Source organism: Prionailurus viverrinus, chromosome B1 (genome assembly GCF_022837055.1).
Source record: "Prionailurus viverrinus isolate Anna chromosome B1, UM_Priviv_1.0, whole genome shotgun sequence".
Classification (NCBI taxonomy): Eukaryota; Metazoa; Chordata; class Mammalia; order Carnivora; family Felidae; genus Prionailurus; species Prionailurus viverrinus.
The window spans coordinates 75,961,011-75,986,415 of record NC_062564.1 but is presented as its reverse complement, the minus strand read 5'-3'; the positions used below and the strand labels follow the sequence as shown (position 1 = coordinate 75,986,415).

General features: G+C 44.2%; 1 protein-coding gene across 3 annotated transcripts in view; it reads right to left on the bottom strand.

Annotated features, from left to right (window-relative positions):
- GATB (glutamyl-tRNA amidotransferase subunit B) overlaps positions 1–25,405 on the bottom strand; it is an 83,961-nt gene that overhangs the window by 8,580 nt on the left and 49,976 nt on the right. For 2 of the 3 annotated variants that reach the window (XM_047856803.1, XM_047856804.1), the window contains 2 exons: positions 14,743–14,876; positions 7,268–7,346 (listed from right to left, as the gene is read on the bottom strand). In XM_047856803.1, the coding sequence (XP_047712759.1) occupies positions 7,268–7,346; positions 14,743–14,876 (213 nt within the window). The remainder of the gene's footprint in view (positions 1–7,267; positions 7,347–14,742; positions 14,877–25,405) is intronic. The other variant, XR_007151684.1, reaches the window with a different exon arrangement.

Below are 25,405 nucleotides of genomic sequence, written 5' to 3'. Positions count from 1 at the left end.
AAGAAAGAAAAGGCATCCAATTGGCAAGGAAGAAGTTAAACTGTCACTATTTATGGATGACATGATACTAAGAAGTCTCTAAAGACTCCACCAAAAAACTATTAGAATAAACAAATTCAGTTGCAGGATACAATATACAGAAATTGGTTGTGCTTTTCTAATAATGAAATACCAGAAAGAGAAGAAAGCAATCCCATTTACAACTGCATCAAAAAAAATAACATACCTAGGGGGAAAAAAAATGTAACCAGAGTGAAAGACCTGTACTCTGAAAACTATGAGACACCGATGAAAGAAACTGAAGATGACACAAATAAATGGAATGATATTCCATCCTCACTGACTGGAAGAATTTATATTGTTAAAATGTCCATACTAACTAATCTATAGATTCAATACAATTCCCATCAAAATGCCAACATTATTTTACACAGAACTAGAACAAATAGTCCTAAAATTTGTATGGAGCCACCATAAAAGACCCTAAATAGCAACAATAATCTTGAGAAATAAAAACAAAGTGTGAAGCAGCATGTTCCCTGATTTCAAACTGTACTACAAACCTACAAGTAATCAAAACAGTATGATATTGGCAAAAAGGAAAAAAAAAAAAAAAAAAAAAAAACAGAGGTCAATGGAACAGAGGCCAGAAATAAAACCATACTGATATGTTCAATGAATCTATGACAAAGGAGTCAATAAATATAATGCAATACAATAAATCTACATGCAAAATAATCAAACTACCACTTTCTTACACCATTTACAAAAATTAACTCAAAATGGATTAAAGACGGAGATGTAGACCTAAAACTATAAGACTCTTAAAACAGTAAAATCTTGGACACTGGTCTTAGCAATGTTATTTTGGATTTGTCTCCTCAGGCAAGGGCAATGAAAGCAAAAATAAATGGGACTATCAAACCAAAAACCTTTTTTGTACAGCAAAGGACACCATCAACACAATGAAAAGGTAACTTGCTGAATGGGAGAAGATATTTGCAAGTGATCTATCCAGTAAGGGATTAATATCCAAAATATATAAAGAGCTCATACAACTCAACACTAAAAAACATCAAATGATCTGATTAAAAAATGGATAGAAGACCTGAATAGACAGTTTTCCAAAGAAGACATACAGATGACAAACAAACACATGAAAAGATGCTCAACATCAGTAATCTTGAGGGAAATGCAAATCAAAACCACAATGAGGTACCACTTTCTGTCAGAATGGCTAAAAACAAAACACAAGAAGCAATAAATGTTGGTGAGGAGAAAAGGAATCCTCATACACTGTTGGTAGGAATGTAGACTGATGGAGCCACTCTGGAAAACAGTGTGGCAGCTCCTCAAAAAATTAAAAATAGAACCACCGTATGATCCAGTAATCCCACTTCTGGAAATTTATCCAAAGAAAATGAAAAAAACAATTTGAAAAGATACATACATCTGTATGTTCACTGTAGCATTATTTATAATAGCCAGGATATGGAAGCAACCTAAGTGTGTATCAAAAGATGAATGGATAAAGAAGATGTGGCATATATATACAAACGAGTATTACTCAGCCATAAGAAAGAAAATCGTGCCACTTGTGACAACATAGATGGACCTACAGGGTACTATGCTAAAGGAAATAAGTCAGAAATAAAAATATCATATGAGTTCATTTGTATGTGGAATCTAAAAAACACAAGACAAATGGACTCAGGGATACAGAGAACAAAATGGTGGTTGTGGGAAATATGTGAAGCGGACTAAGAGGTATAAACAAGTCACAGGGATGTCAAGGTACAGCATAGTGATTATAGTCAATAATAAACTTTGGTAACAGATGGTAATTAGAGTTATAGTGATCATTTTATAATGTACATAAATGTTAAGTCACTAAGTTGTACACCTGAAATTAATGTAAGATTATGTGTCAACTATACTTCTATTAAAAACATGTTCACTGTAGAAAATAAGGAAATATAAAAACGATAAAAAAGAAATCACCTGTATTTCCCATTCCCTCAAGATAATAAATGTTAGTATTTTGGGGTTTTTCCTTCCCCTATTTTTCTTTGGGAACACAGTTGCAATCATAACATATATACAGTCTGTGATCTGCTTTTGTTTTACTTGCTACAGAACTACTTTTCATATTAATACAAAAATTAATATCCATTAAGTATATTTATCATAATATGATTAAATTAGCCCTCTGGTAAGTATTTAGACTTTGACCAGTGTTTATTTTGTTCATCTGCACAGTCTCCTAAAACAGTGCCTAAAAAATGTCCAACATTCAGCAGGAGAATGTGGAAATCTCAAGAGGGATCTAGATCTCTGGCTCAAAAGTGCAATCACCTGTGAGGACTTAGGAATCTATGCAGCACCTCTTTATAGGCAGATGAGGTGGCAAGCTCAGCAGATGTGGGCGGTCCCTGGGGCCTGGGAATCGTAAGCTGGCACACCTGGCCGACCCAGGAGGCCGCTCCTGGGCCTGCATCATTTTTCTTGGCCCGCAACAGCCACCGTGGCTGACAGCACACAGTGGACCCGAGCAGGCTGACCAGGGGCTCAGCCTTTGCCTGGCACCTAATACAGTGGGACCCGACAGGCTCGAACGCTGGTTGGATGAGCCTGAGCCAAAAACACCAGAACAGAGGCGATGTGAGGCAGCTCGGGAACCACTGCCAAACCACACCATTCAAGAGGAAACGCAAGACAACGCTAGGATGGATACTTTTAAATGCAGAGGCTGGCTGCTCCCTGAGAAAGTAGAGCGGGGTAGGGCGGGGATACAGAGTGACGCCGGAGAAACATTTCAGTGGCCTCCAGGAACAAATGGGAGCCCTGTGTCTGGGGTGTTCTCTACTCCCAGAGTGAAAACATACCAGCTTATTAACTTCCTCAATTGGTCGAGTGGCCACCGCAGCCCAGCCCCAGCCCCAGCCCCCCTGGGCCGATGCAGTAGACTCCAGCTGTCTAATCCTCTGCTCGTTCCTGTTTGAGACACAGTCTGTGCACTCCTGGCCGAAGCCCAGCAGGGTGAGAATCACTGAAGGGGCCTTCCACCTCCAGGCCAGACTTGACAGGGCTCCCCAGCCCTCTTGCTACAAACATAATGGCTTCTGTACTTGCCAGCCTCGTGCTGCAGCATAAATCCTCAGCTTTTGTCTGTGTTTAATCACCACCCTGGGAAGTGCTATCGAAGTGCAACTGTTTCTGGCTAGGAGTGCAGCTCCCAGGCCCTGCCGCTGCCCACCCAAGATCAAAGTCCCTAACACAGGATTCTTAGGGTAATGCTGGCCATCTGTGTTAAATGGCCACTGAAAGCATGGGGTCACGCAAGCTGGGAACCCCCAATCACACACTGACCACGGAGCCGGCTCTGACACATAGGGCAGCCTTAAGTTCCCTGGGGACTGAATTCACACACCCTTTCAACTACTACCCAATTGTGTCTCGCTAAAGCTATTTTTAAAGTATCTAGAAGGAAGGATGGAAGGAAAGCAGATGGGCCTCTCACCTGTCCAGGAGTTTCCAGGGTCAGAGTGTGGAGGAAAGGCCTATTGAAGGGAGAAGGTAGGGAGGGGGCCGGGACAGGAACAGAAAGGGGTGTCCCCTCTGCTCAAAGGCAAGAACTGTGAAAGGTCATTCTTCTAGAAAGGCACAAACATCAGCCCAAGCCCTGAAAAGAAGTAGGGCACAGTAAAATGCACATAGAACTGAAGCACTCACTAAAAGGGAGAAAAAGACATCACATCATTTGTAACAGTTTTACTGCATTACATATAACATTTTCTGCATTAAAAGGGGTTGGTGATTTCTCTTTAAAGCAGATCCCGAAGTAGACAAGAGGAGACGGGTTAAGTGGCACACCTACATGTTAAAATTCAATTTCCATTGCTATGGAATCATAACCTGGCTTGGTTCCACTAGAAATGCTAACCGGACAATCCCCAAGAGACAGTGGATAAGCCACATCTATTTCCAGTGTGCACAAAGGAGGCATGCACACAGTCCACACCATTTCCCCTGGGGCTGTGGCTGGCCAGCAGTGTGGACAACACCCAGGGCCTCTGACTCACAAGAGGCTCAGGATCCCGGGGTTCAGGTCTGCAGGTGAACCGTGACTCTGACGGCCCTCTCCTTGGTGAGAGAGACAGGGGCCGCTACCCACAACTTCAACAGCTAGAACTAGATCCTGTGACAAGAATCGAGATGCTTTTGTCCACAGTTACCAGGAAGTTGCTCATGATGATAAGTAATCTTTTTCTCTTTCTGTTTCTGAAAAACAGGAGTGCTGCATCATAGCAACCTGTCAACACCCCTGCCCCTGGGGTGCCAAGGGGATGAGGCCTGTAATCTCAGGAGCACTGCCGGAGTACCTCCAAGGAAGGGGCGGTGAAATGTGTAAGGGATGAAATAATGGGCAATGATGTAAGGGAGAGTGATGCGTTAATAGTAAATTAGACATAAAGTGGGAGATTCTTTGGAATTCAGAGTGTTCTAAGGACAGGATGGCTCTTTCTACATATCTGTCATCCTTAGGAGTCAGTTACTTGGTCTACTTTTTTTTCCTCATCTCCTGGTCATCTAATCACTAATAGAACCCCAATCCGTCAGAGGGAAACACCAAGAAGGAGTAGAAGCAGAGAGTCTGCTCTACTGGAGCACCCTCCGGCTCACAGGGTTTCTAGAAGCCAAGACCTACTTCGATTCTTTTTAAAAATTCAGTAAAAAGTTAATTGTAACATTTTTCTTTTAAAAAAGTACCCTACAAAAGACACAAAAAGATGCTCAACATAATTGGTCATTAGGGAAATGCAAATCAAGCCCACAGTGAGATTATCGCTTTACACCTACTACTAGGACGACTATAATCAAAAAGACAGACAATAACAAGTGCTAGCAAGGATATGGAGACACTGGAACCCTCATACATTGCTGATGGGTATGCAACTGGGTGCAGCCAGTTTGGAAGATAGTCGGGCGGCTCCTCAAAATGTTAAATGTACAACTACCATATGACCCAGAAATTCCGTTCGTACAGGTCTACACGTGACCAACTTGAAAACACATGCTCAATCAAAAACATCTGAACACAAATGTTCAAAGCAGCATGTTCAATAAGAGCCCAAAACTGGAAACAACTCAAATGTCCATTTACGGATGTGGCATATACTTACAGTAGAATATTCTTTAGCCTTAAAAAGAAATGAAGTACTGGCACATGTTAAAACATAGATGGATTTTGAAAACATCACGTTAAGTAAAATAAGCCGGACACAGAGGCCACATACTGTACAAGTCTATTTACATTAAATGTCCAGAATAGGCAAATCCACAGAGACAGAAAGTAGATTAGTAGTAACCTAGGGCAAGGGGTTAGTGGGGGAGTGACTGCTAATGGTTTGGTTTTTTTGTGTGATGAGAATGTTCTGGAATTAGATAGGGTGATGGCTGAATAGGTTTGTGGATATACTAAAAGCCAATGAACTGCCTGGCTCATAAAGAAATAAACTAAAAAAAAAAATCCCTATAACCTCTTATTTCTTATTTTCTAAAGTCTTTATTTCTCTAACTTCACGTCTGTCCATCCCAGCAATCCATCCTTCTAATAGTACATGTGTATGGAAGGATGCCTGGAAGGGTGTCCACCCAATATTAATGGTAGTTATTTCAAGGTGGTAAAATTTGAAGATCTTTATATTTTTCTATATTACTTAAATTCTTTATAATGAAATAATACCTTTTTTTTCCACCAGAAAAATCATACATGATTGTATTAAATACAGAAAACAAAGTAGAAAAATAAATAAAGCAAAACCCCCAAGGCAATAATATATACAGGAGATTCCCTCAGGCAACATACATTTAACACCTTTCTAGTCAGACTTTTATTTCAGTTTGATTACCTCACAGCAGCCAGGATTCACCCTGCTTCCTTTGAGCATGCTGAAAGTTGATACAATCTAAGGTGTCCCTACCTACATCTGAACCAACCATCAGCATCTTCTAGCATTTTCTATTGGTCCTACCAAACCAATCACATTCACTGCACTAGGTTTCCTCCCTTTTCCTCGTCTGGTGGGGCAGGATGAGTGAGAAGGGGAAGATTTTTTTTTTCCCTTCTTTCATTTCAAATGCTACAATTCATCTGCTCTTGTGTGTGTGTGTGTGTGTGTGTGTGTGTGTGTGTATATATATATATATATATATATATATATATATATATGCATGCCCTCAGGCCATCTAATCTTTCTGTCACTGCTGAGCACTGTCATAAACATTTGTATTCCTCTGACATCCAGGCAACTCAAATCCTTTCCTACATGTGCCAAGGTCCCTGTAGTCGACAGCCTCACTGGGCGGTGGGTAAACAGAGCCTTTATTAGTTCTGTCTCCAGTTTCACTGCACAGAGCTGGGTATGAGTGCCACAGTGCCTCATAATTAGCCAAAAGCGGTTGCTTTTCCAAAGCCTCACTTTGTGCCTGCCACTACTGTTGATGTGGTATAAATATTAAATGCAGAAGGCACCATTAAAGTCACACTAAGTTTCTGGCTGAAGCATTGATGGCTTTGATACCCAAAGTTGAAATAAGGCAGCCACCTTGGTGTTCTTTATCCTTTAAGACTTTTCTGGATTCCAGGAACCTTTCACCCACCTATGACTGTCAGGTGGAAAGGAGACGAGGCAGAGGCCACCTTTGATGACGATGCTGTTTTTCTCAGTTTGCATACACTGCGCATGTGTATAAAGTTTTATCTACTAAACAAGAGGCAGTCTGTCTGACCTCATCCTCCTTGCTGGAAGACTAAATTTCAGGGGGCAATCATGCAATGAAGACAAATCAGGCCCTAGTACTGGCTGGGAGCCTGCAGGGGACTGAGAAGGACTAGAGGGCCAGGGAGCAGTGCTGAAGGTGCTCTGGCGTCGGCCTCGTGGGGGTCACAGGGGCAGTGTATGTGCTTCGAAGCCCCCAAAAGCTACAGTCCCGCCTTTCACATAAACAAATGTTTGGAAAACGTTCCAGGCAAAACCACACAGGAACCACCTGCTTAGCAAAGATGGAAAGCACATTACCTGCATTGCACATACCAGCCTTTTTTCATTTGCTAACTGAAATGTTTCTACCTTTTCAGTATGAAAACAGCCCTTACACGCATTTAATACTTTATGAAATTCAGTTAGTGACGGCATTTGAATTTCACATACAACATCTACTGGAATAGCAGAGCAGTCAGAAACTTTAGGAAGTGGGGACATACCTGTTTAGCTGCTGCTGAAGAAATTACTTTTCTGTCCAGCAGGTTGAGAAGCTCAGCCAGCACAGAAGGTGTGACAGGACTAGCAGCCCCCAAAAGGAGAGAAAAATAAATGTACATTTCACACTGTCAGCATACACCCATTTAGAAGAAGAGTGCTCGGTTTTGTAGGTTTAAATAACACACCCAGGAATGGAAATAACAGGGCAATGGGGCTCTATTTTATTTATTTTGTAGGTTAGGATATAACAAGTTTCGGTGACTAGTGTTGTTTTATCACTCAACAGTAATGGCCGTTTGGCAGAAGTTGTAGCAACAACTGCTCAGTTTAATTAGTCAAAAAAAAAAAAAAAAAAAAAAGGAGTGGCTGCAAAATTCATGAACCATGACAAGAGAAAAACAAAACAACAACAACAAAAAAAAAACAAAAAAACAACCACTCAGTAATTAAATATTTTCGAATGCAAGATCAGTCTAAAAATTACTTCAAACAAAAGAGCTAACAAGGCTACTTTTCTGAGTGTTTTTATGCAAATATAAATTCTTTTTAATTGTAAGAGCTTTTCCTTAAGAGAGTGCAGTGACTGCCATCCGCTTCGTTAACTGTCCCCATGGGCATCTGCACAGACACTGTTCTCCTCCACAGGCTCACAACAGCTTTCTGAGAGCTTTCACCACAGAAGGGCCCAGGATCCATTATATCTATACCTTTAGGATGTGACTTAGTGAAAAGTAACACTGAACTATAGACTATTTTTAAAAAGATTTTTAATGTTTATTATTTTTGAGAGAGAGAGAGACCACAAGCTGGGGAGGGGCAGAGAGGGAGACACAGAATCCGAAGCAGGCTCCAGGCTCTGAGCTGTCAGCACAGAGCCTGATGTGGGGCTCGAACCACAGACTGTGAGATCTTGACCCGAGCCGAAGTTGGATGCTTAACCGACTGAGCCACCCAGGTGCTCCTAGACTATTTCTTTTAAAATATGTGATTTTGCTATCTTATTATTTAAAAGCAGGCTTCACGCCCAGGGCAGAGGCCAACATGGGGCCTGAACTCACGACCCCGAAATCATGATCTGAGCCGAGATCAAGAGCCACTGGTCTGAGCCACCCAGGCACCCCTGATTTTGCTACTTTTAAACACATACAGCAACTAGGCTAAAAGAACTCTGTTTATCTGAGGTCATTAGGGGACTAGTTTTAAATAGGAATGACTTATAAATAGCACGTTAGTATGTCTGTATAAACTAAAACTTTTGAAGTGCTTAACGCCACTTGAAAACACCTTTTGTCTTAGTTTTCATCAATCACAATTAATTTCTTTGTGTGCTTTTAGATAATAAAAAGGAAATTGCCACTTAGCCCCCATCCAGTTTCCATGCATTCCAAACCAACTGAGTTCAAGTTTACCAGCTCTGACTTACTGGACTCTGATTCAAACACAGTGAAACCTCATTAAGGTTGTTCATTCGAAGTAGCTGACACACGGAGGCAGACCATCATCCTTAAAGTCTTTGTTTATCCCAAAGTATGGATAAGAGGTAATTCCAAGTGGAAATTAAGTTTGGAGACTGTCTGGTGTTATTAAGTTGGCATTCGGAACATCTGTGAATCACCCTGATTAAATCTCAGCAGCAAGAGGGACAGAGGGCTGAGAAATAAACTGATAAACCCCCTTTCCAGCCTTCTACCTTACTGACAAGTAATAAAGAATCAGTTTGTTTTAAAAATGTGGGTTCCTTGGATGCTCTGCAATCCTAGAAAATACAGTGGCTAATTAGAGTGTAGACAGTGTATAGAACCCATAATAAGCATTGAGGTTGAACTGGATTTCTAGAGCATGAAAAAAAGAAAAGGTCCGTTCTCCCATATGAGTTGATGATATAAGGGACATGGAGATGGAGAATAGAAATAGAACACGACGTAACTAAAAATACTTTGCCTTTCATCTAATGACCTTAATTCGTTAGTTAGGTCATAAATGTACACCATAAAATATTTCCACTGACCTAACAGCATTTGAGATTTCTCACTCATCTTTCTGTACCCACAAATGCTTGACACACAGTCGGTCAGTAAGAAATTGTGTCACAGAACTCTTCCCACCAACAGGGATATCTATCTGGTATACCGCCTACATTAATTCCAGATATGCCGGGGCTAACCTTGAATACGACAATGACAAAGATCAGTACCTGTCACACGGATCCTGAAAGACCCCACTCCTCAGTTAAATAAATAAACTATCATCAGATTTGCAACATATTGGCAGCCGAGGCACAAGCTACTGATTTGTTGCTGTCAGATGCCAGTGTCTGGACAGTGAATGTGTCTCCACTAAGAAGAATCTGACACCTAAACGCTTAAGCTTTGCATGCCAGCTTCCAATCCCCTGAGGCCAGTGTAGGTACAAAGGGATCCTTCCAATCTGCCCACTTCCTCTAGTCCGGCTAGCACTCTTTCAGGGTCACGACACCACCTCCAGCTTGCATCGGGAGCAGATGCACTGCCACCTCTACAACTGCACATCCCTGCCCCCTCCCTGCATCAGAGAAATGAGCAGCCCATCTCCATCTCTGCACCCATTTCAAGCCCAAAGTCCACCTTCTCTGCTTCTGCTAAGATGGGACACAGGAAGCTCCTGGAGGAGGACACTGGGACTTGGACATCCAGGTGGCTCTTGCTGCTCAATAATCCTTGTGTTCCTCTCGATGAATTCCCCACACCCCTATCCGGTGGCCCCACCAAAGCAACTGTTACAGCCACGGCATCTTCTTCCCACCTCCCTTCTCAGCGCCTGCCCCCACCTCTCACTTCATAAGGACAGCAGCTCATGATGCACGACTCAGAAATTTCTATCATGCCCTCCTCCTCCTCTTCCAGCAAACAAACCCCTCAACCCATGCTTTTATCCCATTACTTTCCACTCCTGCAGATCCCGTTTGCATGTTTGTTTCCTCTCTCTTGGCTTTAATCATGCACCCTCACAAATGCTCAGATCTTCCTATCTTGAAAATGTCTGCAAGTGATCTCGGAGTCTGCAAGCCTGGTCTCTTACCTTACTTTTACGGATAAATATCTAGCAGTAGTGGCTACTATCTGTCCTCGTAAGCATGTGCCATTCCAGCACCAATCCTCCCCCTCTACAGAAGATTTCTCTTAAAAATCACACCCCTCCTCGCTTGTTGCCAAGCGTAACAGCTTTCCCCATTCTGCTGCACCCTGACTTCTGGGCTACATTTAAAGCCCTTTGTGAAAACTCCTCTCCTTGGGCCTCCCATCTCTTCCCTCTCCCTGGTTGTCCCTCATTCACTCCTGGCCCGATAATGAGCACCGGCCACCATTCTTTCCCACGTGGTCTTCTGCCTCCACCTCAGGCTGCCAGGGAAAGGAAGCACATCTGTTCCCAAGACTGCCGCTGCTTCTTCGGGGTCCAGTTCTCTCCACCATGAGATTCAACCAGCTCTCACCAAACGTGTTTTAAACCAGGGGTCAGCAAACTTCTTCCGGGAAGTGCCAGAGAGTAAGTATTTAAGGCTTTGTGGGCCACACATGGTTTCTGTCACATATTCTTTGTTTTGGTTTAAGAAGTCATACGCAATGTTCGCTCACAGGCCCGCCAGAATGATCTTTAACAGGCTCTGAACCCTGAAGCCCCACTTGGATGCTATCCCATGCATCACACTGCTGGACTTACCTTCCCTTCACCATCAAGCCCCTCTTGGCTCAAAAGCCTGCCCTGATCTGCTAGTGCCTCAGGAACCGCTGCCCCTGGCTGACCTGAAGTTTGGGGCACTCAACTACACTGGACAACTGGATGGTGGGGCTTGCCTGATCTCACCACGAAATGCTTGGCCAGGGTATCTGTAATTTCCACTTTCTTAACTACATCAAACCCGTTATTAATAGAGATTTAGAAGGAGTTAACAGAAAAACAACTTTCAAAGCAATATGCTCAAAATAATTAAAAAGCTGAGTTCAACAAGAGCTTTTCTGGTTGGACCCTTTAAACACCATGACAGGTCTTTAAAGATGAGTGCTAATTTGCAAAATCGGTTCTTACCAACTTGACCTCCAGAGTGTTCCCTGCCTGGGGTCATCATGAGACTACTGCGAAGCTCCGCAGCTACGGCCATTCTAAGCTCTGGAAATGTTAGCCCCAGCAGCTGAGTTGTGCACTAATTACTGTTTATTCCAAGGTGAGGCTGGTGTATCCAGCCCAGCTAATGGTTCTTTGAACTGTGTAGAAAGAGGCTGCCTACAGCTTGGTTTTGGATCCTCGGCTCTTGATCTACATAAATTGTGTGATAGAGCTATTGTTTAGCTTCCTCTTTACCTGCTTTTGGAACAGTTACATATCCTTTTATGTAGAACGGGGTACCCTTTGGGTTCTTAAAACTCTAGTGCATATGAACTGTTTGGGTAAATACCAGGGGCTCCAAGTGCACTTGACAAGCTAATTTATTAACCTTAGCTCCTTTAACAGCTACCAACATGGTTGTCGAGCAAACCCCTAATTTTATAGACCAATATAGAAAGAAACTAGCTCGGAAGTCCGGGGACGTGGCTTCCAGTCTTAGCAGCTCACCACCTGAGGTATGCCACCTTGTCTGCTAAAGGAATGAGCTGAACCAAAGGTTATCTAAGGTCTCTGCCAAGAAAAGTCAGTGACTTTAAGAATCACAGCCAATAACATGGAAAACCATACATTTAAAGATCAGATCGGTAACTCCTCCAAAAGCTCAAACCACACCTTGAAGCCTTCCCAGCTTCTCCTGGCCAACATCAATCTCCCTCCTCTCTGCTCTCACTGCACTGTGCATAGTTCTAAAACAGGAAGCACCCCTTTCTGCCTTGAAATAAAATACTGATGCATGAGTCTAGTCCTTCCCAGGAGATGGAGAATTCCTTGAGGGCCTGGATGGGGTCCTTTTAGTGGTGCTCTACACGTATTTACTGGATTCACAGCTAACCTCCCCTGTGACTTCCCACACCCTCAGATTCCAGCCCTGCTCCAACCATACAGGAAGCAGTGCTTGCTGCCGTTTTCCATTCTCTGCTCCTGTAAGCCATGCTCCTCCTCGGTCTAAAAACATGCCAGTTCTTTGCCATTCCACCCTTGGCTCCCTACAGGTGCTGCCCAGACCTCTGCCTCACCAAATCCTATCCGTTCTTTAAGGCCATTCTTAAGATACAGTTGTATCTCCTCCATAAACTCTTGTAGATGGTTCCAGTCTTCACTGAAGGCCACAATATTTTCAGTGTAGAGTGGAGTTTCTGAAGAGAGGCCAAACCTGAAAGGACAGGAATGAACAACAAAAAGGCCACAGATGCCACAGGAATTTAGGGGACTGAGGGTGGCCACTGTTTTGGTACTTGGTATACTGACCTGGCAAAGAGAAGGAAACTAACACAGAGGGCTCACTATGTGCCAGGCACTGTGCATTTTCCTCTCAAAAACCCTTGGAGGCAGGTACTGTCATTTTTGTTTCATAGCGAAGAAATGGAGGGTCATAGAGGGGAACTCATCCAAGGCCACTGGTGGTAAGGAGCTAAGTGAGGAAGTGAATTGATCCCAAATGCCACATTACAACATACATATACACGTTGCAAGCAGAGGCTGGATGTGAAACTGGCACTGTATGGTGTTAACCTCCTTTGAGGGAATAGTTTTTCAGAATCACGTATCAACATATGCTTGTCCCCCCTCCTCCACTTCTCCGTGGCCATGGGAGGCTGCTAAGACAAATGACACACCTGCTGAGATTGGGCTGCCCCTTCCACCGGGACCCTGCCAGGCCCCCGCCATCATCCTGGGGTCCCTGATGAATTCACTCTCCCTCCTTCTCCCATTTAAATTTGCTGCTTGCTCCTCCCTTCCTGAAACTTTCCTTTTCTTAGGCTTTTGTGGTGCTAACTCTGTCCTACTTTTCCTCTTCTCTGCCACTTCTTCTCGGCTGCCTCCTTCTCTGCCCACGCTTCTCACTTAAGAGTCTAGAGCATCTCCGGCTCCTTCCTCAAGCATCTTATCAGGCCGTACCCTCCCTGACAGTTCTCTTCCGCTTTAACAACTTCAAGTACCATCTATAAGCCACGAAGTCCACGTTCCACCCATACTGGACTATGCACTTGCATTGCCAGAAGTATGATGCCTGAACTTACCTCAAGATTTCTACCCGTGCTATTCCCTATACCTGGAACACTCTTACCTCTTGGATTTTGCCTGACTAATCTTACTCATCTTTCCCTCAGGCCTTAGCTTAGCTGTTACCTTCGCCTTCTCAGGGCAACTGCTAGCTCACTGCTTTCTAATCACCAGCTTCTAGACTGTCAGCTCAGAGAGCAGGGACTATATCTGTGTGCTGACTGATCTTCCCATGCTTAGCACAGTGTTTTGCACAGAGTCTAAATAAACATGTGCTGAATAACGAACAAATGAGAACTCTAGGATTTATACCTGCCAGATATCTCCCGTCAGTGGTAGATCATATATCTGCCTGCCTCCTGGTTATGTCCGTGAGGGGGATGTCTGTCCCACAAGCAGCCCAGCTCAGCACGTCCAAAATGGAACATGGCATCCTGCCCCGCCCCTTCCCTCTGAACTCATTCCTCCTCCTCTAGCTCTCGCCAGGCTGAAAAACACTATCCTCCATGTTGCTCCGCTGTCCGAGTAAGAACTGGAAGTCATGCGATGTGAGATAACTGCTCTCCCATCTACCTCAGCTGAGGCCCATGGCATTTCTTACTGGCACTCTGGCAACAGGCTCCTTGCTTCTGGTCTGTTCTTCCATTCCACCCCTCCGAGTGAAACTGGAGTGTGCTGGAGATCTATAGCTTTGAGAGCTGCCGACAGAAGTGTTTGCACGGTGGCCTCTGGTGGTCTCTGCAGCTTTCTCCTGAGCTTTCCTGCGTGCCCCCTTGGCACCCCGAAGTTTCTGGGTTTCCTAAGCCTCCATGCCTGCTCGTCTCTGAGTGTCCAATGGCCACTCCCTTACCCAGAATCCCCTCATCCCTCCCATCACCTGGCAACTCCCACTAGGTCTTCAGGGCCTGGTTCCAGCATATCCTCTGTGGGAAACCTTTGTCATCTTCTGGCCTCGGGCCAGGCCCCCTTGGTGTTCATACATGGCACCTTGTGTGCCTCTGGCCTAACAGGACCACACTGAGGTGAATGCCTGTTTTCTTACAGATCTGTATTCCCCACCAGCTTGTAGACTCCTGGTCTTACTCATCTTCAGGCCCCCAGCCCTGCATGGTACAAAGGGCAGTACGGACAGTCAGAGATTGGAACAAATAAATGAAATCTCAGAGGTGATGGCGGATAGGTTTAGAATCTGGAATTCACAAGGGTGTTTGTGTCTTGTTAGGAGATCTTAAGGGGAACGACGGAGAACAAAACACCAGCCCTGCCCTACTTAAACTGCTTCTGGACACAGAGTTCATCATAAAGGAAGAAAGAATCCCCAGACCCTACTCACCTCTCATTGACAGCAAGGTTCCGTTGCTTTAAAAAACCCAGAAAAATGTTGAGGACCCAACTAGTTACTTTTTTCGGCTCTGCCCTAGTTTCTTTTATCACATTCTGGAAGAACTCCAGTAGGCCAACTTCATTCTGTAAAGAAAAAAAAAAATTCATATATATATCTCCAAAAAAATGAAAGATCAGCATTCTGAAGGCAAACTGAAACGGTCACCCTCTGCCTCCTCTGAGACACCTACCTGTACTTTCCTAAACATGGAAATGCCACCAGAAAATTCTAATCACTTTCAGTAAACAGCAAGTATTTGACTTCTACTACTGTCATGGCGCTTTTTATATAGCTTTTTCTCAAAGGAATGAACATATTTCCAAAAGCCTGGCTTGGTGAACCAGAGGGCAATGAAATCCACTGTCCCCCAAACTCACCTGCCCTCTTACCGTCAGCCCTGTGAACCCTACACCCTTTACCCTGGAGCTGCGTCCTTCATCTTCGGGCCCATGAAGTTTGGGTCCACTTCACTGTCTTTTCTCTTTCCAGGCCTATCCTCTGCTGGAAGTCCCAGTGATTGTGAGAATAAGAAGGCAGGAAAAGAAGTAAATGAAGAAGGAACAGACAGAATATTCTACCTCTAAAAAACCAAAAGTGGATCGTAACTGTATTCATCTTCACATCATCCCCAAAATGACAGAAATGGTTCTCAAATGTTTCCAAAATGAGGAAGAACCCAGGCACATGTGACCGACTCAGACCACACAGCTGATGGAGGCAGCAGTGGCTTCCGGACCTTCGGAGCCAAACTAGACACAGCTAACCCTGCCTCTCCTCTTGCTCTGTGAAAACAATTGCCTGGGTGGGCTCAACAAGGACATGTGAAGAAGACTACTATGTCTCCCCTCTGGACTGTCAGCTCTGTGAGTCAGGGTCCATTCTGTCCTGTTCACTCGATAAATAGAGCTAAGTCAGTGCTGGGCCATGGCAGCTACATGGTAAATATCCACGGATGGAATTAATGTCTGCTGCCATCACCATGTACATTGAAAAAAAAAAAATCACATGTGAATGCTCATTCTTTATCATACCATATTCACCTTTAAATATTAGAATTGCCACAATTATGCATAAGAGTAACCCCAAGGCACTCATCAAAGTGCCTTAACTACTATAGCTAACTGCCAGCTCAGAGCAGTTCGGCAGAACCAAAAAAATGTGGCTAAGTCCATCCTTTGTTTCTCAGTAAGAAAGATAAAAACATGTTCCCCTCACACAGGGGAAGCTGAAGCTTCCAAATGCAGAGGGAACACATTTTTAGTAGATTTCTCCTACCTGCTGAAATGCAAATAAAATCACACTTTCCCCAAAATGGTCTTTTTCACTTTATACTGCAGGTAAGGCTCTCGAACCCTTGCCCTTTCAGAGAACCTTCGTTAAGCAAAAGAACTTTCTGGAAAAACAAGATACTGGGAAGAAGCAAGACATACGAACAAAAGTTCTCTGAAAGCTCAGCTATTGCAGATGCCGTAATACACACACAGGCACACGGTTGCTAAAGTAGAAATTCCATAAGAAAAAAAAAATCTACATGCCCTTTGTAACAGATAAATTCTCTGGTGACAAGCCTACTGAATAATCCCATAATCATCTCTTGAATCTCTTTTCAAGCCAATGTTACTATTCTGCTCATGCTAAACCAGGGCAAAGGCCGCCTCAGCAGCCAAAGCTTGACTGCAGATAAAGGCAAATGCAGGAAGAATGAAGAGGAAGTTTTGCTTAACTTATGGAAAAGTATTCAAACTTCCACAATGGTACAGCAAACCGCTGGGGAAGTAGAAAACCACTATCTGGCCCAAATCAGACGGGCAGAATTCCCTTTGTTCTAACGCAGACAGGCTGGCCCGCCGGTGAAAAGAGCTGTCAGAAGCAGAGCTCTTTGCTTTGCCAAGGAAAGGTTTTCTAAATCCACCTAGAAATATTGCACTTGAACTCCCAGGCTTGGCTGAGTTGCTGAGACGTGATGAATATCTATTCTTCTACCCTTGGGTGGTTTTTTTATTGGATGGATAACATGGCAAGTCAGATTTCTGTTTGTCTTTTTGTGTCAGTGCTGTGATGAAGCCTCTCCAAGCTGGAACCGTACTTCGCTGGGGGATACGCGGCTCCGGCACACAACTGGAAGCGATGTGAAAATCTGTGATGGTAACGGGGCGAGCTACACGCGGCAGGGCTGAAGAAGGCCGAGCCGCTGCCGCCCAGGGAATGACGGATCAATACAAAGTCACACATGGGCTGCCTGTTCTGGCTCTTTAGATCACAAGCCCGCGTTTCAAGCATTCTAGATAAGGTCTTCTTAGTTTTTCTTAGGAGGTCGGCAACTGCTAATAAGCTCAGCACAAATCTCTGAGGCCCTGGTGAACGTGGCAGTGCAGCCATCTGGTTTTCTCAGGAAAACAGTGCGCTGGTAATTCCTTTCCATAAAAACCGTATGAAGAGCAACACAAAAAGGCCACTGCATTAGGGAACCCCCAACTTCCTTCTCAAAGGCGACATGCAAGCGTCCGACTCGGACTGACCTATCCCACATCAGAGCCGACACTCTAGCTACACGGGGTGTCAAGTCTCCTGGCTGAATGTAACACTAATTGTTCCTTCAGCTGCAGCTAACGCAGCAGGGACAACTAACTGGTCCTGCCTTTCGTGTAACGCCAGACAGCCTTTGTAGCTCTATGACCCGGAAGCATCCTTCTCACATTTTAATCAAATTTCCCGAAGCATTCAATTACACCCGGCGCCAATGCCAGGTCAGCCTCGTAGAGGCTGACAGGAACCCTCCACCACTAATGGACCTGTCAGTTGGTCAATGTGGCTGTGAGGCAAGGCAGAGGGATTGCCTCACCTTCACCGTCTGCTCTGCAAAGGAACCCCGATCTACCCTTGCGCCGGGCTCTGGAAGCAACGTCTTTTTGCAATGCTGTTTTTTACATTCTACCTTCAGAGATGACAAAATGTCGGAAGACTATGAAGCTGGGATAGGATGAGGGCTGCCTTCCCAACCACCATTCTTGTTCTAAGTCACACAGCCTTTGAACTTGATGACAGGGCAGAAATTAGCTGGACTATATTTAGAAGTAGAATGCAACTTGACAGAGACAGCTGCCCAGTGGCAGACTTCAGAGAAGAAAAAACCCACAAAGTACAAGCTGAGGAACAGCTGATTATGTGGCAGGGAGTGACATGGCAGCTAAAGGGACCTTAGATTAGCAATCCGGGGCTAGTTAAGAGGCTTTCAGGAATATTTCCAGAATAGCTGCTAGACATGGAGAACGGCGGCCAGCCCTGTGGGGAGCTGCGCATGGCTGCTGCCGCCATTGGCAATGATAATACATTTTAGTAACAACAAGAGGGGCTAGGCACTGTTCTAAGTGCTGTCTCTGCGTTAACTCATTTAATTCTTAACAACAACCCTGGGTGGATCCTAGCAGAACTCTCTCTCACAGACAAGGACGCGGAGGCATGAACTTGCTTGAGGTTCCACAACAAGAAAGCAGCAGAACTGGGATCTGAACGCCTGTGGTCTGTGCTCTTTATCTCCACGCTACACTGCTGCTGAGGAAGAAAATATCATGTTGCTGCCTTCCTGGGGACCAAGACGGAGCACCTACCAGTGCCAGGCACAACGTGAAGCAACTAGCTCATCAAAAGAATGCACTTTCCCACCACTTCCATTATTTTATTCGGTACCTGCCAGCTGTTCAAAGATTCTTAACATATTAAAAATGTTGCAAAGGCCCTTAGCAATTAACTGAGAAATTAGGAGAAAATGGCAAGTTCTTTTTCTGCCTCTGCCAATGTACATCTACACCACCTGGCACTCTCCGCCGTGGCCTGACACACACCTGCCCCCAGATCAGGGAGGAAGACACTCAACCCCCCCCCCCCCCCACCCTATGCCATACAGAGCTTCCAGGGGACAGGAGGGTGGCCAGAGTTGCTGGGCTTCTCTTCTGCACCCCTTCTGCACCCTCTCCTCAGAGAAGTTACAGCAGGTATGTATATGCCTCAACCAGGACACTGCCTAATTCTGATGCCCCTTCTGACATTATGAAACCAACCCCATTACTGCTCACATAGTTTTGGTATCAAGCACGCTGCATTTTACTGCATTCTAATTCTTCTAATACGAAGAACTTGTGCATGGGTTTACACCTAACCGGGCAGGTCATTCCTGTGGTGGGAGTGGCTGACTGTACAGGAGACCCTGCATCTGTAGACTGAGCCAGGTGCTCACGTGCCATGTGGTGGAGACACAAACTGGAACCGCACCCTTCCACCACGTGGCAGGGGTGCTGGGGTGAGCGGCCACTGAGCTTTTCTGCAAACACTGTAAGAGGGCCCAGCATCTGTGGATCAGTGGGGACTCCACTGTTCCCTCTTTATTCCTGTGAATTCAGTCGCTCTCACAAAGTGGGAACAGAATGCAGACCCACCAACTTTGCGAAAAGCAGCCCTAAAAATAGCATCAAACGCTAGTGTTGGGATGAAATGGAAACTAGGTAGGGATGCCTGAGTGGTGGTGCTAGGGAAGAAAGCAGAAGTTATGGCTAGATTAAGGGCTGACATTCAGTGGGGTGGTGGCTTAGGTCTGTGATGTGAGGGAGCCCTCCCTCTGCTTTTCATGGAAACAAGAAGTGGCTGTGGAAATCCTGCAGTGAGCGAGCATGCGCGCGGGCGCGCACACACACACACACACACACACACACACACACACACACACACACACACACGATCATCCAGAGGAGTCTTGGATGGGGAAAAACTAAAGGCAGCTGTTTGGTGGTGTGAGACTAGCGCAGGAGACACCACTCTCCCTTGAGTGTGTCAGGTGAAGTCAGAATCCTGAACCATCACGGCCACTTTCAAGAACACGGAGATCTGAAGCAGCTCTGAAACTGGCCCAGAAACACCAAGGGTATACTCTCTAGTCTGTCTCATTAAATTCGCAACTAGAAAGAGCTACAGTCCTATTTTGGTCTTCATACTTTTTCCTCCTGGGTCATGTTTCCAGTGGGTCTGGAAGCCCCTACAATCTGAGCAAAACTCTGGTGCCAACAATTTCACTTGTGCTGTGTTCCCAGCAGAGTCGGGAAGTAACACATCTGAGTTTAACTCAGGATAATGGTTCCGTTCGGGGAGGGTTCACACCTACATCTGGCTTAGACTAACGGGAAAACAAGTGTACGTTTTCCAAGATATATTAACTCTAGGAGGGATGTGGAGGGAAACCAATATAGCAATAAGACTTTTCCTTGGATAATTAAAACCCAAATAATTTAGGTAATAAACATTGACAGTAGATTGGCATAATTAGAAAACTGTATCTGCAAGAGTGGGCCATAAAAAGTATGCTGTCAAGAAATCAATTCTGATTACAATCACATTTCAACGTGCCTAAAGCCACCATTGTCACATGGGCCCAACACGGAGAGAACCTGTGTTGGTCAACAGCAGCTTTCTGGCTGCAGCTTAAAACCAGCAACAAAGCTTCAAGGCAGTGCTTCCTCACTGGCTCTAAGATCTGACTGAAACCTGAAATAATGTATTTTAATTGTCCCCAAAAGGAAATCATTCCACAAACAGGAAACCAGGTTTCAGGAAGGATTAAGGAGAGGGCCCCTGTGAATCCCCAAGGTTGGGCACTCGGGGCTTCACTCCTCCCTGTACTTTTGGGCCAATGAGCATGTCCCTGAGGGGTCAAATGACCCTGAGCCCGGAGGATCTTCATCTCCAAAAGTCCTTTGTTAGTTGTATCTGAAATAAATGCATTGTTGGTTTTGCAGGAGCGAAGTTAGAAGGTGCATCTTTTATTTAGCTTTACCAGGAGAAAATATTGGTTATGTTTCTAGTGCATACACTAACTGTAAAAGCACCCATACGCTGGCAAGCACTGGGTACAATTTTATAAAATGAAGAATAAAATCAATTTCGAAAATTACATGGAGCTGAAATGGTGAGCGACGATGTTGACCAAATGGATTTTCCTTCAGCAGCAGTTAGAAGACCAGTGCTTTGCTCCTCAGTACATCTAAGCAGTCTGAAACCAGTCAATATGGTTTCAGACGCCTTTTTAAACTATTAGCTTTAAAGCAGTATTACCTATGGGTATACAGATATTTATCATGGGAAATTACTTTAAAGACAGTTCATCCAAACCAAGCCATTTCAAGCTTACTAGAAACTCAAAGCAAAACTCTTGGAAAACAATCCATTTAACGACCAACCATAGTCATGATATCTTTTCTGTTTCTTGGTCCCCTGGAGTCACTTTAACCTTTTTCATGGTGTCAGAAACAAAGGATTATGACTTTAAGTGGGGAATAACCAGCTGGGGAAAATGAAGTGGTTCAAGTAAGACTACACATCTTGAGGCTGAATACAAAGAAAGACAGCCATATACAGCAGCACAGGTCACTAATCTGGCGGGTCATGACCACTTTTTCCTGCAGTCTTACTGGGGCCATGCTGGACTTTTCTTAAAATGCAACATTTTTAATATGTTAAGAACCTTTGAACAGCTGGCAGGTACTGAATAAAATAATGGAATGGTGGGAAAGTGCATTCTTTTGAGGAGCTAAAATCAATGTGTTAGTTAGCAGCTGTTCGGTGCCACTGCTCTTCTCCCCGGCAACTCATTCTAGGGAGTCTGCTTGGCTGCATTTAGGCTTCTTTTAGATTCAGTGAAGATTCTTCTCTGTCAATCATCTTTAGGATGAGTGAATCATCCCCTCCCCTCTTTCAGCTGGGGAGGGTAATAGCTCCAGTCACCTTTGCAGAGCTCTCCCCTCCAAAGCATCAGAGGTGAGATCTGAAATCAAGACTATCTCTTAGTCAGTGTTTCAACCCATTGCCCTGTGGGGCTACTTGGGAGAGTTAAAAGTGGCACGGAAAAGATAAAGTTCTTATATCTGAAAACAGCATAAGGCACTGTGGCGCATATAGCAGGCCCTCAAGAAATACTAAATTGGGGATGTTATGCCATTCCTCCACTGAAATCTTTTAAGTTTATTTATTTATTTTGAGGGAGAGAGAGCGAGCGTGTGAACACGCAGGGTAAGGGCAGAGAGAAAGAGAGTAAAAGAATCCCAAGCAGGCTCTGTGCTCACAGCATGGAGCCCGACGCGGGGCTTGAACCCACAAACTGAACCGTGAGATCGTGACCTTAGTCAAAATTGAGAGTCAGACACTCAACTGACTGAGCCACCCAGGTGCCCCCCTCCACTGAAATCTTGATGAGATGGACATCTTTCCATCTACTGACTTCGTACACAGCCAGCCACCCTGTGAGCTCATATCTGTTCCTCACCAAGTGCCTACCATGTGCCAGGGTGCATGACACGAGGCCAACAACAGGCAAAGTCATCTCACAAACTCCACATATTCTGCACTCTGTGCAGACCCTTTACGATGATTTAGTCAGAAGGAGCCAAGAACCTGAGACAGCAAGTTTGAGAAACAAAGTTGCAGAGGAGAGCTTACATTTATTTTTGGTGACTTAAATTTCCTACTTGGAAAATGGACATAATATCTGCTTTTCATCGGATTTGACTGATTTCCACTAAATTTAGTAGACAGCATTTTTTATTTATAAGGCAGTCTGACCTCTTAAAAACCAAGTGGTCAAAAGTTCAAATTGAATCAATGGTCTGTGACTGTGCCTGATTGAAGCATTAGTGGGGCTGTATAAAACATTAACAAACGTAAAAATTCTATTTTCTCTATCAAGTGATCCAAAACAGCAATGAACTTGACACATTATTCCTGTTTGGCATTGTGACACATTACACGTGCAGGCAGGCAATTGAGCTTCGGCATGTAAATAAAGCCTGGGCTCTGAAGTCCCCACAGGCTTGGCTGAGTTACTTAACGTCTTACATTCAACCGCAGAGGTTATGTTTCCTCATCTGTAAAATGGGGAGAACAGCAATATCTACCTCAGAGGGTTGTTGTAAGGGTAAATTAAAAAGTGACCACTATAAACCACAGAGACTTCTGTCAGCGAGTAGCCATTTTTATGTACTGCTTAGGCAAATGACTACAATTTGTTTGCATTCTCTGAATCAGGTAAGGCAGATTTAGGAAGAGATACCCCCACAGACATCATTTTGGGATTATCGGCACATGCATATAATCTAGATCATTCTAATAATTACTCCTGGAATATGCTGACTCAGAGAAGGACTTGTTACACTATTAGAACCTCGTATTTTGCAGAATCCTAATACCTGGATCTCAGCTTCTACATTTCTATTCCTTAATCCTTACAAAGGAGGTCAACAATCGAGCAATCTGACTTATGAAAGGGAAGCAAGGTTAACTAAATAGGTCAAAGTTTCAGGTCAGGCAAGATACTTTTTATGTGGCCAGAGGAAAAAACAGTAATACAGATTTTCTGTTCGGAGGTGACTGTCAGGAAGGTTCATGAGAGAAAACCAGAATATAGATTGGACTTAATGTCCTGACAAAACCAGTTTAGAAAACAAGAGTCAGAGACACCAAGTGATTTGCATCGGAACACAGGATCTGGGGTGGTTAGAGTGGTGATCCAGGTCTTCTCACCCCGAGTTCAAGGAGTCAGGTATCGTTCCATGATTTGCTAGGTTGTCAAGACTGGCTTATGTATCTGATCTTTAGAAACAGAGATGCTTTTGTCAGGAATGCTGCTTCTTCCAGGGCTTCCATGAGTATTGTAATGGTATCCGACGTGCTTACTTGTTTGTCTGTCCATTCACTGAATAAATATTCACTGAGTGCCTACTATGTGCCAGACATGGTGGGAGATGCTAAAATATAATATTAGGGTTCTGTAAATATCAAGCCTAAATTATCAATACATAATTCAGTCCTTACCAGACAATAAAATAAGATAAAGATCAGTTAAATTCTGAAGTCTCTGTTATTTGTGAGTAAGGCATGTGTGTGAGGGTGGGTATGTGCTTAAATGCTTAACTTAATAAGCAATCTGAAGGCACAAAGCATGGAATCGAAGCTCAGCAAAGCACACCTCCACTACTGCTATTTATTGAATGAATACTCCTGGGCACTCTTTAAATTGAAAGATGGTTCATTAGATTTGTGCATCCGCCCTTCTCAGCAATCTGTTGTGTTTCTGATGAAGGCAGGAAAAAACATGAACATATCATTTTCGGGTCTGAGTAACTCAGCTTTCAATGATTACAAAGTCATAAAGAGCTCAGGATGCCTACTTTCAGGAAAACAATTTGTCTGACTCATTCTCTTTCCATTGCTTTTAAGTTCTCTTTGCGCTCATCTTGGGAATTTCAAGGGCTGGCCCTTTAAAAAACAACGAATCACCTAATACATTAGCTGCAAGCTATACAAATAAGCATATTTTTAAGCTATTAAAAGACCAGTCCCGTCAAAACTGGCTCAAAAATCACCTCCTTCTTGAAGTTTTTCCCTTTTGTTCTGATCAAGGTAATCACTGCCTCCCCGGGCTCCCATCCTGCATTATGCATCTATTGGTTAGCTGCTTAGCTGTGTCATGTGTGTGTGTATACATATAAACTCTTGGAAAGCAAAGAAACACTTTTTTTTTTTTAATCTCTGCCACTGAGTACCCACTACATAGGAGATGCAACAGAAAATAAAAGTGGTGGACTGAAGAGATGAAAGGTGGGTTCCCCTAAACAGGACCTTAAACTATGAAAACATACACCCACTCACCAGGCATCCCTCAGCCTTTATTCAAAGCCTCCTGTGAAGGACACACAAGTGGAGCCTGGGTCAGAAACATGAACAAGAAAACCTCCCTGCCCTCAGAGGACTTCTTTCAGTAAGGGACGGCAGACGCTCCCCACCATCACATGCTTGTCGGAGGCCAAGAGTGACAATGTTAGAGAGATGCTCTTCAAAGGGAGTGTATTATTTGCAGTCCGTGCCTCGGAGAGAAATAGCCATAATCTTGAGAGGAGTTTCCGAGAGATCTTTTCACCTCTCTTATAAAGGAAGTTGATATACAAAAATAACTTTTAACATTATATTTAGTGGATTCTTTTCTAAAATCGCAGTTGTGAGCAAAGAAATGGCCAAGAGAAGCCTGGGAGGTTCAGGTGGTTAAGCATCTGACTTCAATTCAGGTCATGATCTCATGGTTCGTGGGTTCGAGCCCTGTGCTGGGCTCTGGGCTGACAGCCCAGAGCCTGGATGGAGCCTGCTTTGGATTCTGTGTCTACCTCATTCTCTGCCCCTCCCCTGTTTGTGCCATCTCTGTATCTCAAAAATGAATAAAAGTTAAAAAAATTCTTTTTTAAATGGCCACGAAACCTAGGTTCTTCATTTGCTACCTCCAAGGGCTGCCTGTGTTCACCTGGCGGAAGGCCAAATAAAGAGAGGTAACAGATGTCTTTGAGGCTAAGACCCAGTGGGCTCCGTCCCAGTCTTCCTGCCCCCTGTGTAATCTGGCAGTTGTAAAATGCAGAACCAGAACGTGGCATTTCGTATTTAGTCCGGTGGGCTGGAAATTCAAGTGATCAGATGTTGGGGAAGATGGACAGGACTAAAACTCAGTTTGGTTATGTCAACCTAGGGAAAAATACTTGAGTTGTAAGAGGTTTCAGATTAAAAGTTGTTCTGTCCAAGATGCTAACTG